This window comes from Pantherophis guttatus, chromosome 16 (assembly GCF_059756535.1).
Source record: "Pantherophis guttatus breed Tessera chromosome 16, ASM5975653v1, whole genome shotgun sequence".
Lineage (NCBI taxonomy): Eukaryota > Metazoa > Chordata > Lepidosauria > Squamata > Colubridae > Pantherophis > Pantherophis guttatus.
The window spans coordinates 15,969,469-15,983,916 of record NC_142078.1 but is presented as its reverse complement, the minus strand read 5'-3'; the positions used below and the strand labels follow the sequence as shown (position 1 = coordinate 15,983,916).

The following is a 14,448-nucleotide window of genomic DNA, read 5'->3' as shown; positions in this document are numbered from 1 at the left end:
CAGCCCGTGGCTATGAGCGCGGAAAGACAGGAAAAGAGATTAAAAAGAAGAAGAAGACACACCCTCAGAGATTGTCCTGCTTTACCGACGGATCCTAAAACGGGGTCTTCATCCCACCAAGTTTCTCTTCCTTCCGTCCCGCACTCGTCTCGTTTTAAAACCGCACCTAGGGTTAAGAGAACTTTTCCAGCGGGGGGAAAAAAAAAATTCCCACAAAGCCAATCCGGGTAGTCCTGGATTCACCGCCACCATTGAGCCGCAAATTTCTGTTGCTGAGTGAGCTTTGCCCCGTTTAATGACCTCTCTTGCCAGAGTTGTTAAGCGAATCCCTGCATATGTCAAGTTTGGAACACGGTTGTTAAGTAAATCTGGCTTTCTCCCGCGGACTTGGCTTGTCCGAAGATCGCAAAAAAAAAAAAGGGGATCATGTAACCCCGGGACGTTGTAAATATGAATTGGTCGCCAAGTGTCTGAATTTTGATCATGTAACCGTGAGGATGCTGTGACGGTCGTAAGTGTGAGGACCGGTCTTAAGTCACATTTTTCAGTGCCGTTGTCACTTTGAGCAGTCACTAAACGAACTGCTGTTACAACCATCCGTTGAGAGCCCGTTCAAAGTGACAACGGCGTTGAAAAAAAGTGTCCTCACACTTACAACCATCACAGCATCCCTAGGATCAAAATTCGGGCGCTTGGTGACCGATTTGTTACAGTTGTAGCATCCCGAGGTCACGTGATCGCCTTGCGACTGTCCCAGCCAGCTTCCGACAAGCAAAGTCAATGGGGGAAGTCAGATTCACTTAATGACGTGAAGAGCAAATTGCTGTGTTTTGTGTGATGTTGCATGCATGCACGGACGAGGCACGTCCGCTCACGTTTCTGGTACTGGGCGAACCGGTTGCTACGGTTACGTGAATCCCATCTCTGGTCGTAAGTCAAGGACTGCCTCTACCCATCCCCAAACGTCCTTAGGACGACAACACCCGACTTAAATCAACCCAAGCTGTGAACCCATCCAGGAATTCTTGACGGCCAGGTGGGAAATAATGGGTTTTAATAACAAGGAAGTCAATTCGGGCGGATTTGCTAACCATGGATTGCTTGACAATGGAGACGTCTCCGGAGACCCAAGCTGCCTTCTCCTTTCAGGGGGTGTGCGTGGGAATACACAGAATTACATATAGATTGACAACGCAGAGACAGATTTAACCAGAGTTTCAATTGGGAAAATGTGACCATCCTAGGCCAGGCCGAGTCCCAAAAATGCCAGAAGCCTGGCACTCTGACAAATCAGCCATCGACGGACACATAGACATGAAGGTCGTTTACAGATTATGCAAAAGAGACAATCAACCAGCCCAAAAGAGAAGGAGGAAAAAAAAAAAAGACTCCAGCACTTCTCTACCAGCAACCAGAGTAGATTAACTCCAAGGTTAACATCCGATCAACAATCAAGTAAATCAAGAAAACTGCCAAAGAGCCGTCAGTAAACAGCTCAGCTGAAGAACCTTTAAGTGCCCCAACCCACCCAGACCCCAGAATATAAACTGACAGCAAACTGCACTCTTTACTAGCACTGATGATGTTGCCTAGTTGGGTCATGAAACGTCTATAAGAAAACAAGCAAGCTCGGAGACCACTAAGGATCTCACAATCTCCTCCTCTTCCTCCTCCTCCTCCTCCACCACCTCCACCACCACCACCACCACCACAAACCCACTCTCTTCTAACACTGATGATGTTACCTAGTTGGGTCATGAAACATTTGTAAGAAAACAAGCAAGCTCAGAGAGCACTAAGAATCTCACAATCATCCCCCCCTCCTCCTCCTCCTCCTCCTCCTCCTCCACAAACCCACTCCCTTCTACCACTGATGATGTTACCTAGCTGGGTCATGAAATGTCTACAAGAAAACAACCAAGCACGAAGGACCCCTCATAAACAGAATTTTCTAACAAAATAATAATCATTTTTTTTCAACCTTTAGAGTCTCCAAGTCTGTTATTATGAGTCTACCAAGCCTTTCAGAGAAACCCAAATAACAGGATATGTTGCTTCAGGGAAAATATAAATTTAAGGCGCATTGGCAGGTTTAAAATCCACGCGTTACCCACAATGCTAATTTATGGCTTAAATTATAAGTTGGAGAGAGCCTCACTTTTCTCAGGCTGGCATTTAGAAACGGCCTCTTTTGAATTCAAAACGAATCCGCCATCCCTTTACATCTTAAAATTCTGGGGGAAGGGGGAAAAAAAAAAGAAACTTTAGCTGGCTTAGACTTTAAAAAAAAATGATGGGGTACAGAAGGCAGCGTTTCAGGTAGTCCTTGACGTACGACTGCAATGGAGCCCAAAATTTCTGTTGTTAAGCGAGACATTGGCTAAGAGAGAGACAGAGAGAGAGGGAGGGAGAGAGGAAGAGAGATAGGATGGATGGATGGATGGATGGATGGATGGATGGATGGATAGATAGATAGATAGATAGATAGATAGACAGACAGACAGACAGACAGACAGACAGACAGACAGACAGACAGACATATAGATAGAATGGGTGGGTAGGTAGGTAGGTAGATAGATGGATGGATGATAATTAGACTGTTTAATGTATTAAACATTACTAGGCAAAAGTAATTTTTAGAGGGTCAGTGAGCTGCCCCAGATCTCTTATGAATGACAGGAAGGCTGAAATAGCAACAGCACTTAAGACTTATATACCGCTTTACAGTGCTTTTACAGCTCTCTCTAAGCAGTTTACAGAGTCAGCCTCTTGCTCCCAACAATCTGGGTCCTCGTTTTACCCACCTCGGAAGGATGGAAGGCTGAGTCAACCTGGAGCCAGTCAGGATCGAACTCCTGGCAGTGGGCAGAATTAGCCTGCAATACTGCATTCTAACCACTGCGGTACCAGGAGGGAGGGAGGGAGGGAGGGAGGGAGGAAGGAAGGAAGGAAGGAAAGAAAGAAGGAAGGAAGGAAGGAAGGAAGGAAGGAAGGAAGGAAGGAAAGAAGGAAGGAAGGAAGGAAGGAAGGAAGGAAGGAAGGAAGGAAGGAAGGAATCTTGAGAGAATGACCCCCTTTTCTTGTGGCCCCTCTTAGTCACCACCACCCCAAATCTGATCTCAGCCGTGTGTTTAAAAATACAAATTGTTAACAGAAGGTCGGTCCAGTCTGGAGGCGCCGAAAATGCCTTGCCTCAGCTCATCAAAAATACAAGAAGCCGGCTGCAAAGGATTCGAAAATTAAAAATTAAATACAGAAAGCACTTCCCCGCTCTCCGTTCTACCCAACGCGCTCTTCGCAGGCAGCGATCACGGGCTGCAAAGCCAAACGAAGGTGTGTGTGTGTGTGTGTGAGTCAAAGAAGCTGCTCAATTATTCCAGATGCTCTTATTTAAAACAGCTGCTGAGGCTACCGCCGAGCGACGCAACCTGGCGAGCCGCTCAAAAGTGCTGCATCATGTCGCTGCATTGTGAACCCAGCCAAAACCCCAAAGCCAGCCAAGGAAGGTACGTTTAAATCTCAGGGAATTCAGAGAACGGGGAGGATCTGCCAAGCAAGCTCTGAAACCGTGGGAGAGCCTTTTAGCCGGTCCCCAAAGTCGGGGCGGATTTAAAATAAAGTAAACCACGCTTAAGTCTCCTGGCCAAGGTTAGGTTTCAAAGGGACTTGCCGTTTAGTTTGGTTGACTGACAGTGGAGTTCCTTGGTGTTCTCTGAGCTTTTGGTTGCTGGGACGTTTCACGACCCATCTAGGTAATACCATCAGTGCTCATGAGTGTGGCTTGTTCCCTGTTTACCTACAGTAACTCTCAGCTTGGCTGTTTGGCTGTCCCAACCCTTCTCCCTTTCAGATTTGAGAAGCAAGAAAGGAAGGGGTTAAAATCACACACAGCTGGCAATTCCAAATTCCAAGGAGCCTTGGTGGCGCAGCAGACTAAAGTGCTGTTAAGTAGCACCAGCTGCCTGCAATTAATCAAATCTCACCAGGCTCAAGGTTGACTCAGCCTTCCATCCTTCCGAGGTAGGTAAAATGAGGACCCGGATTGTGGGGGCAATAAGCTGACTTTGTATAAAAAAAGAACACCGCTTGGGGGGGCCGAAAGCCCTACTAAGCAGGTATATACAAAAGTATGAAGGCTATTGCTTAACGCATTGTAAGCCGCCCTGAGTCTCCGGAGAAGGGCGGCATATAAATCGAACCAATAAATAAATAAACAATAAATAAATAAATCCCATTCTACACATACCCAGCCAATCGTCTCGTCACAACCAAAACCTCTGCAGAAAGGAAAGGTGTGAGGGGGGGCATGAGAGATGTGGGGAGGGGTCGTGGACGGTGTGCAAGGATATGGATCAGGGAGGGGGTGTAGTTGTGCAGGTTGGGGTGAGGGCCCAGGGGTACAGCAGAGGCGATGGGGGAGGGGGCATAAGGTTGTGTAGCATAGGTGGGGTTGCATAAGAGGAGGGGCGTGAGGGACCTGCACAGCATATCCGAGGGTCTGGAGGAAGGTACGCATGTGGGGCAAACTTATCCCAGCAACTTGTGACATTCCCTATGGCTTCCCCAATGACAGTCGTTGGGGAAGTCGGCAGGAAACGCTCACAGTGATCACATGATCACAGGGCGCATTGCCAAGTGTCCAGATGACGACGACATGACCGCAGAGGTGCTGGGGCGGTCAGAACTCCGAGGACTGGTGAAAACCCCTCCCCCCATGTTTTCAGCCCTATTGGTCGCTGAGAGAATTACTCGTAAGTCAAGGACCAACTTTCCTGTGCATATAAACAGCCAAAAGGGTCATTAAATTAAAGTAGGACAGGCATTCGCAAAGGACATTTTTCCCTTTCCTTTCTCTTCCCTGTAGTAACGCCGACGGCAAAATATCCTTCAGTTTGCTGGATGTCAGTGACAATTAACATTAACACCTTAGGGATGAAGTCATGGATGATTTACCTTATTGGACCACTTGTAGGCCTGGAGCAGTTGACTATAAAGGGGTGTTTTGTCTTGGACAGGATCGAGACTCAAGAGGCCGCTGTTATGGAGGGGGTGATTTTCGGACGGCTTGCCCACCAGGTTACTCAAGCGTTCCAACTCACTGAAAAGAAATCACGAGAAAAACAGCGTTAGAAAGCGTATTTTTACACAGAGAGACACCATAAATTCATCCGGGGTGTAACTCGGCAATAAAGAATCGGTCTGCGCTTTCATACTCTCGAGGTGAAAAACGCGGGGCTGAAATCAAACAGAAAGACCAAACTACAGGTATTCCTTGAGTTACAACGGCAACGGGGATCGGAATTTCCTTTGCTAAGCAAGAGAATTGTTCAATGGGTCGCATCCAATTTAACAAACGTCTGCAGTTGTTCAATGAGTCATGCGGTCATTAAACGAATCCAGCTTCCCCCATGGACTTTTGTTTATTGGAAGCTGGTCATCCATCCATCCATCCACAAATCTCTAGCTACATGGTTGCTATGAATTAATTGATGGGTAGAAGATAGATCGATCTGTCCATCTAACCTTCCATCCTCCAACCAACCACTAACCATCCATCCATCCATCCATCTCTACCTGGGCAAGCCATAATTGCTAGCCAAGTCCATAATGCTGGAAAGAGTAGAAGAAAGGAAGACAACCAACAGCAAGGTAGATACCAGTCATGTCCCAAAGGTGCTTTTTCAAGAGGCAACTGGGCTTTCTGGGTTTTCTTCGAAGATGTTTCGCTTCTCATCCAAGAAGCTTCTTCAGCTGAAGAAGAGCCTCAAAGAAAAACCAGAAAGTCCGGTTGCCTCTTGAAAAAGCACCTTTGGGACAACCATGACCTGATGGATGACCTGAGAATCTCCACAGACATATAGCAGTGATGGAGCAGCACTGACAGGCCTGAAGGACCAGGATGGGGAGAGATCCTCCTGAGAAGATCTAGCTGTATGGTTGCTAAGACTTGATTCTGACTTGATGATTCATCATCCATCCATCTATCCATCCATCCAACCAACCAACCAACCAACCCTCCCTCCCTCCATCTATCCATCCATGGACTAGGATGGGGAGAGATCCTCCTGAGAAGATCTAGCTGCATGGTTGCTAAGACTTGATTCTGACTTGATGATTCACCATCCATTCCATCTATCCATCCATCCAACCAACCAACCCTCCCTCCCTCCATCTATCCATCCATGGACCAGGATGGGGAGAGATCCTCCTGAGAAGATCTAGCTGCATGGTTGCTAAGACTTGATTCTGACTTGATGATTCATCATCCATCCATCTATCCATCCATCCGTCCATCCATCGAACCAACCAACCAACCAACCCTCCCTCCCTCCATCTATCCATCCATGGACCAGGATGGGGAAGAGAGCCTCCTGAGAAGATCTAGCTGAATGGTTGCTAAGACTTGATTCTGACTTGATGATTCACCATCCATTCCATCTATCCGTCCATCCATCCATCTATCCATCCATCCAACCAACCAACCCTCCCTCCCTCCATCTATCCATCCATGGACCAGGATGGAGAAGAGATCCTCCTGAGAAGATCTAGCTACATGGTTGCTAAGACTTGATTCTAACTTGACGATTCATCATCAAGAGCCTCGGTGGCGCAGTGGTTAGAGTGCAGTACTGCAGGCTACTTCTGCTGATCACCGGCTGCCAGCAGTTTGGCAGATCGAATCTCACTAGGGTCAAGATTGACTCAGCCTTCCATCCTTCCGAGGTGGGTAAAATGAGGACCCAGATTGTTGGGGGCAATAGGTTGACTCTATAAACCGCTTAGAGAGGGCTGTAAAACACTGTGAAGTGGTATATAAGTCTAAGGGCTATTGCTATCCATCCATCTATCCATCCATCCATCCATCCATGGACCAGGATGGGGAGAGATCCTCCTGAGAAGATCTAGCTGTATGGTTGCTAAGACTTGATTCTGACTTGATGATTCATCGTCCATCCATCAATGCTACCTCCAAGCCCTTTTTTCTATTTTATTTACTGTGTTTGCATTGGCTACTTTAGCTGCGTTTTCTCTGTTTTTGCTTTCTTTATTTCTTGACCATAAGGCTGGAATGTTTCATTTTATTGTTATTTTTTCTGTGTTTCTTCTGGTGTGTTCTGTTTGCCTCCTTTTCAAAAACAAGGAGTTTCTTGGTCTCTGGAATCTTTTTGAATCACCACACATACAAATGCCATCGGGAATCACAAGACAGCTAGTCCTCGACTTACAACCGTTCCTTTAGGGACCGTTCGGAGTTACAACGGCACTGGGGGGAAAAAGCGACGTATGGCCGTTTTTCACACTTACGACCAATGCAGCATCCCCCCCGTGGTCGCGCCATCAAAATTCAGACGCTTGGCAACCGGTTCGTATTTATGACGGCGTGCAGTGTCCCACGGGGGGGGGGGGTGTCAGCCGACCCCCTTTTTTGCAACCTTCCTAATCTCTAAGGAAGCTCCCTAAGCTTGGCCTAATCTCCTCCCTCTTTTAATATATCAATTTTAAATCTGTTCTTAAATTATTGGGGTGTTTTAATTTGTCTGGGCCAAAATGATTTAATTTGATTTTAACTGGTTTTTTAAATTTTTGTATTTATGTATTTTATTGCTTGGCTGTTCACTGCCCTGAGTCCTTCGGGAGTAGGGCGGTATACAAATCAAATAAAACAAAACAAATAAAACATAATAAAACAAACCTTCCGACAATGGGGAAGCCAGATTCGCTTTCACGACCGTGTCACTAGCTCAACCACCGCGGTGATTCGCTTAACAACGGCGGCGAGAAAGGCCGTAAAGCGAGGCCAGAGCTCATCTTGTTGGGGGGAAACGGAAATTTTCCACTGAGGTCGTAAGTTGAGGACTACCTGTGCTGCGACTGGATGGGGAGGCTCTACCATGGGCAGACCAGCCTGCTCTCCTCCCACCCCCAAAGGAGGACCATCATGCCCTGCCCGGCAGTGCAGCATGGAAGTCCCAGCTATATCCCATGCCTTGCCAATGGATGGAGGGGGATGATGATAGGCCAGGTGGTCCCCAATCCTGGACTAAAGCAGCAGGCCAGGCAGCCCGAGCCACGCCCTCCCTCCCCTGATTATCCTACGTGGCCACGCCCCTCCAGGCGAGCTAGCGGCGCCAGAGGAAAGAAGGGGCGTGGCCTCCGCCCGGCCCGGCCCCGCCCTCACCCCAAATCCCGGCTGACGGAATGGAGGCTCTCCTGGAAGTTGGCGAGGAAGCCCTTCTCGCGGCCCTCCACGGCCTCCTTGTGCCGCTGGCCGTCCTTGAGGCAGTCGAAGACCCGCGTCACGCTGGAGCGCAGCGCCTGGATGGCGGCTATGGCCTGCGCGAAGGCCTCCAGGTTCACGCCGGCGCTCAGCACCCCGTCCGCCATCTTGAGAAACAAAAAAAAAACGGCTCCCTCCTTTCCCCTCAGGCCGCCGGGAGCGCCGGGAAGTGTAGTCCGTCCGGCGGAAGTGCGGGCCGCGAGTTCCCGCTTGGAAGGAAAGCGGCCGTCGCAAAGCATCCTGGGAGCAAAGCGAAGGACACTCTCTCTCTCTCTCTCTCACTCACAACCGCGGGGCCTGCCGGGAAATGTAGTGCGCGGAGGGCGGGGGGTTCAGGTGCTGAAAGGGACAGCTCCTCGCTTCCGTCTTTGACTTGCTGAATTTAATTTTTTTTTTAAAAAAATTGATTTATTGCGGGATTTATCACTTTGGCTTGGCTGATTTCAAGTGGCTTTAACTATTGTTTCCTTCTTAATAAATACTTAACAATACTTAACAAGCAGACAATAATGCTCCTTCTGAGAAAGCTGCATTAATTGTCTTTAATTATTCTCTGTTAATTTTCTTTTTCTTTCTCTTTCTCTCTCTTTTCCTTCTTTTTTCTTTTTTCCTTCTTTATTTCTTTCTTTTCTTTTTTCTTTCTCTCTCTCCTTTTTTCTTCTTTCTGTCTTTCCGTCTTTCTTTTTTCTTTCTCTCTTTCTCTCTTTCCTTCTTTTTCTTTCTTTCTTTCTTTTTTATTTATTTATTTTTAAATTTGTATACCGCCCTTCTCCCTGAGGACTCAGGGTGGTGAACAGCCAAGTAAAAGCATAAACTACAAACATTAAAATATAATTAATATATATATATAAATTTGGCCCCATGATTAAAAACAATAACATATATATCCTTCCTTCCTTTTTCTTTTTCTTTCTTTCTTTCTTTCTTTCTTTCTTTCTTTCTCTTTCTTTCTGTCTTTCCTTTTTTCCTTCTTCCTTTTTCTTTCCTTCCTTCTTTCTTCCTTCCTTCCTTCCTTTTTCTCTATTTCTTTCTGTCTTTCCTTCTTTTTTCCTTCTTCCTTTTTCTTTCTTTCTTTCTGTCATTCCTTCTTTTTTTCCTTCTTCCTTTTTCCTTCTTTCCTTCTTTCTCTCCTTCCTTCTTTTTTTCTTTCTTCTTTCCCTTCTTTCCTTCCTTCCTTCCTTCCTTCCTTCCTTCCTTCCTTCCTTCCCTTCCTTCCCTACCTCTAATTCTTCTTGTTTTGGCTCAATGCTATCTCAATGGACTTCCTATTTTATTGGCTCTGTCTGAAATTTGCCACTTTAGTTGCATTTCTCCGTTTGGCTTTCTTGCTTTGACCTTTGTTTTATCTTATCCTAGCATTGATCGTTACATTTTATAGTTCTTTCTTCCAGTAATGATGTTACTTCTGGTGTGTTCTGTTTGGTTACGGTCAAATAAAGTTATTCCTTGATCCCTTGTTTTTTGGTCTCACTGGTAACATTTGTATTTTGCCCTTTTATTTTTTGCCATTTGAAACTTTAGTTGCTTTTGCTGCCTGGGTTTCTGCTTGCCATTTTAGTGATTTAGACAATACACCTTTTTTTTTTTTTTTTTTTGGTCATGGCAGCTCCCAGAAGAAGATGCATACAAATTCAAGTGACTTCCAGCAACTGCACAAATAACACCATCTTAATCACGCTCATTTTTCAAAAGTCCCAGAACGGCTTTTAAAATCCACAGTAGAGGAGGGAAACATCGTAAAAAAAAGAAAGGGCAGCAGAGTGAAATTATATATTTCTTGGGCACTAAAGGTTTGGAGCGAACTAAAAGAAGGAAGGAACTACACAGTTTGTGGTACAGGTAATCCTCGACTTAACGACCATTCGTTTAGTGACCGTTCAAAGTTATGACGGCACTGAAAAAAGGTGACTTGTGATCCACACGACCGCGGCAGCATCTCCGTGGTCATATGGTCAAAATTCGGAGGCTTGGCAACTGCCTGGTATTGGGTTGCGCGATCCTCTTTTGTGACCTGACAAGCAAAGTCAGAGTAGAAAGCTGGATTCACATAACAATTGTGGCAAGACGAGTCGTAAAATGGGGCAAGACTCACTTAACAACCGAGTCCTTCGGGAGAGGGGGCGGTATAAAAATTTTAAAAATAAATAAATAAATAAATAAACTGCCTCGCTTTAAGCAACGGAAATTTTGGGCTCAATTTTGGTCATATGTTGAGGACAACATATTTATTTTATTTATTTTATTTTATTAAATTTCTATACCGCCCTTCTCCCGAAGGACTCAGGGCAGTGAACAGCCAAAAGATAAAACACAGAGATACAAAATTTAAAATAGATTAAAACAGATTAAACAATTTGGCTAAATTTTAAAAATATCCCATAATTAAACAAATTAAAATTAGTGTTTAAAATTTAAATTTAAAAATTGCATTTTACATATGGTAGAGATTTGAAACTGAACAAGAGAATGCTTTTCACGCAAGGGAGCCAAACACTGAATTGGAATTTACGCAGCTTTTTATTTTTGCAATGCAATTCATGAGTAATAGTTGTTGGGCATAACGACAATAGATTCGGATAAGAAGTGCACTTGCGATGAAAGGAAGTGTGGGATGGAAAGAGAAATGGTCGAAGGTAGAACGAAAGAAAAGAGAATATTCCGAAGGTTACCTTCGGGCTAATGGTTCTTTTGTGACTGGCTCCAGTGGCAAATTCTTACACAAAGAAAAATAAACCTTCAAATGCAACGGCGCCTCAGTCCTACAAGCATTTTTTCGATTCTCGGGGTGAGAATGAGTATATTTTGATTTGGGAGACATTTATGACCTCTGGATTGTCAAAGCATTCGGCGCAGGAGTTGAAAAGTGGTGGAATACAATTTTATAGGAACGCTTCAAATACGATTAATAGCTGCAAATTGAAACTTGGGTAGGAAATACATGGGCACCTAAGCGTATTATTTTATAGCATGTATGCCAGACCAAGTTTTCGTCTGTTTATTGTTTTTGAAACATAATTCAAGGCGGTGAACATATCCAGCATAACTTGTTCCTCCTATTTTTCCCGTAACAACAATCCTGTGAGGTGGGCTGAGGTGAGAGAGAGAGAGAGTAATTGGTCCAAATTGACCCAACTGGCTTTCATGCATAAGGCAGGGCTAGAACTCACAGTGACCTGGTGATTGGTCGAAGGACACCCAACTGGGTTTCACACCTAAGGCAGGACTAGAACTCACTGTCTCCTGGTGATTGGTCCAAGGACACCCAACTGGCTTTCATACCTGAGGCAGGACTAGAACTCACAGTGACCTGGTGATTGGCTCAAAGTCACCCAGCTGGCTTTCATGCCTGAGGCAGAACTAGAACTCCCTGTCTCCTGGTGATTGGTCCACGGTCACCCAGCTCACTTTCATGCCTAAGGCAGGGCTAGAATTCACAATGACCTGGTGATTGGTCCAAGGATACCCAACTGGCTTTTATACCTGAGGCAGGACTAGAACTCACAGTGACCTGGTGATTTGGCTCAAAGTCACCCAGCTGGCTTTCATGCCTGAGGCAGAACTAGAACTCACAATCTCCTGGTGATTGGCTCAAAGTCACCCGGCTGGCTTCCATGCCAAAAGCAGAACTAGAACTCACAATCTCCTGGTGATTGGCTCAAAGTCACCCAGTTGGCTTCCATGCCTAAAGCAGAACTAGAACTCACAATCTCCTGGTGATTGGCTCAAAGTCACCCAGTTGGCTTTCATGCCTAAAGCAGAACTAGAACTCACAATCTCCTGGTGATTGGCTCAAAGTCACCCAATTGGCTTTCATGCCTAAAGCAGAACTAGAACTCACAATCTCCTGGTGATCGGCTCAAAGTCACCCAGTTGGCTTTCATGCCTAAAGCGGGACTAGAACTCACTGTCTCCTGGTGGTCCAAGGTCACCCAGTTCACTTTCATGCCTAAGGCAGGACTAGAACTCACCCTTTCAACTGGCTTTGCTAATAATTCTGCTGCTAAATCAATCATTCCACTGAAGTAATCCTGCCATGTGATTTCTGACGTCCCAAAAGAAAATGTCTCATTTTCACGTTCTCTAGGAAAACCTGGAATGGATGCCAAGCGATTCTCGTCTCTTAAGAAAGCTACCCCAGCAGCAGACCTGAAAACGTTGGAAGCCTTGCGTTGAATGGCAACAGATGGAACGAAGGTTCCCGGGAATATTACGTAGGGCAGATGAGAAGACTTGTTGTGTTATACCTACACAGCGTGTTGAGTTTGTGTTGCCAAGAAACACAGAGGAGAGTATAGATAAGTGATTCTCCAGGACAAAAGGTCTGAACGTGTGCCAATATTGAGAGACAAAATTAAGGGTCAAAGTCAAAAGTGGCATTCAGCCGGTTCAGGCGAATTGGTAGCGGCGACTGAGGGTGAGCGTAATGCCATTCTATTTAGCCACATTTCTGAGGCCAGGCGCATGCATGGAAAGCACACAAGTGCGCACAGGGCGAACTGGTGATAAGAATATGTGAAACCCACTGCTGGTCAAAGTGGGAGTCCTTGACTTACAACATTTCATTTGGTGTCTGTTCGAAGTTACAGCGGCCATGAAAAAAAAGGGACTTATGATCTTTTTTTTCACACTTACGACCGTTGCAGCGTCCCCTGTGGTCACGCGATCCAAAATTGAGACGCTTGGCAACTGATTCATACATACGACGGTCGCGGTGTCCTGGGGGGGGTGTCACATGATGCCCCCTTGCATGCGGGGAAGCCCGATTCACTTCACAACCGGCTGACTAAATTTATCCACCGCAGTGATGCACTTAATAGCGATGGGAAGGACATTCGTAAAGCCGGGTGAAACTCCCTTGACAAGTGTCTCGCTTAAGCACAGAAATGTTGGGCTCCATGGCGGTCGTAAGTTGAGGACTGCCTGCATATGTCCCCTCCAAGGTCAGCTAAGGTTGCAGCTGTCTATGCTTCCAAAAGGGTAGATTATACGCAAAGCCCTGATTTAAGACTTTAACTGGCTTAGACCTCTGTTTTCTGCCGTTCCCTTTCCCAGCAACCCAACTTAAGCCTTTCGACGCTTAAGAAAACTGGGCTAAACCGAACGATTTGAAAGCAGACACGTCTGCGAGAACTCTGGTCGACACAAGGGGCTAGAACAGAATAGAATAGAATAGAATAGAATAGAATAGAATAGAATAGAATAGAATAGAAAGATCATGGCTTGCTTTGTAGGTTGTCTGGGTGCTAAGTTTGGTTGAATCTTGTTGGGTGATGCAGTGAAGAGCAATTAAATGGCTCTGCCCGAAGGAGGTAGATCTTTTGTTATGTAGGATAGACTGGCCCAGGCCTTAACGGCCCATTAACAAAGGTGGAGGGGGGGGCTGAGTTTCTGCCTGCCTTTTAGGGGAAATATTCTGCCCTTTTAATATTTCCTAAAATATTTCGTTTTCTAGGAGAGGGGTGGGTTTTAACTTCCTACAGCACCGTATCCTTCCAAGACGACACTTTCGCAGGAAGGATGAAAAAAAAACAACAAACAGATAAAACTTTCCAAGAAATATTTGCCGTGCTATTTCTGCAAGGAAAAAGCCCCCCCCCCCAGCCCCCAAATCTTGGTGTGTTTTTTAACCGGCAGGAATAATTGGCTTTACAGTCGGACTGCAGTGCGTTATAAAAGTGACTCTTCGGTTGGCGAACCTTCTCACCGCCACCAAAAGCGAATTATTCTGGAATTTAGGAGAGAGAATCTAGCCCGCCATAAGAGTGATATATTTTATTATTATCCAGGCGGAATAATCGCTTGAAAATAGAGCTGTGAAGACATTTGAAGGAGGAGGAGGGAAGGCAAAAAAATCAAAAAATCCCAAACAAACCACAAAGAGAACTCACAGATGGTTATGATATAAATCCCAACTGCAGTCAATCTACTTATCTCCCTCCCAAATGAGGAGGGGGGGATGCTTTTCTGCTTTCTGCCCCCACCCCAAAGGCTCGGAAGCATATGCGCTCTGGTTTCCGTCTTTTGCTCTTCTGCTGTTTGTGGACCACTCCTGTTAAATCATCAACACCCGTGGATTTTATATTTATAAAACACACACACACACAAATATGTATTTACATTTTGAAAAAAGACAAAAAGACAGAGAGGCAGAAATGGGGGGGGAGGGTTTG

The 14,448-nt window shown here is 45.6% G+C and overlaps 1 protein-coding gene across 1 annotated transcript in view; it reads right to left on the bottom strand.

Moving 5' to 3' along the window:
* The window catches only part of MED27 (mediator complex subunit 27), a 78,643-nt gene extending 70,128 nt beyond the window's left edge, over positions 1-8,515 (bottom strand). The window contains exons 1-2 of the mRNA XM_060684591.2: positions 8,180-8,515; positions 4,954-5,098 (exon numbers count right to left, since the gene is read on the bottom strand). Of these exons, the coding sequence (XP_060540574.1) occupies positions 4,954-5,098; positions 8,180-8,385 (351 nt within the window). The 5' untranslated portion in view covers positions 8,386-8,515. The remainder of the gene's footprint in view (positions 1-4,953; positions 5,099-8,179) is intronic.
* Between the last annotated feature and the right edge of the window lie 5,933 nt (positions 8,516-14,448).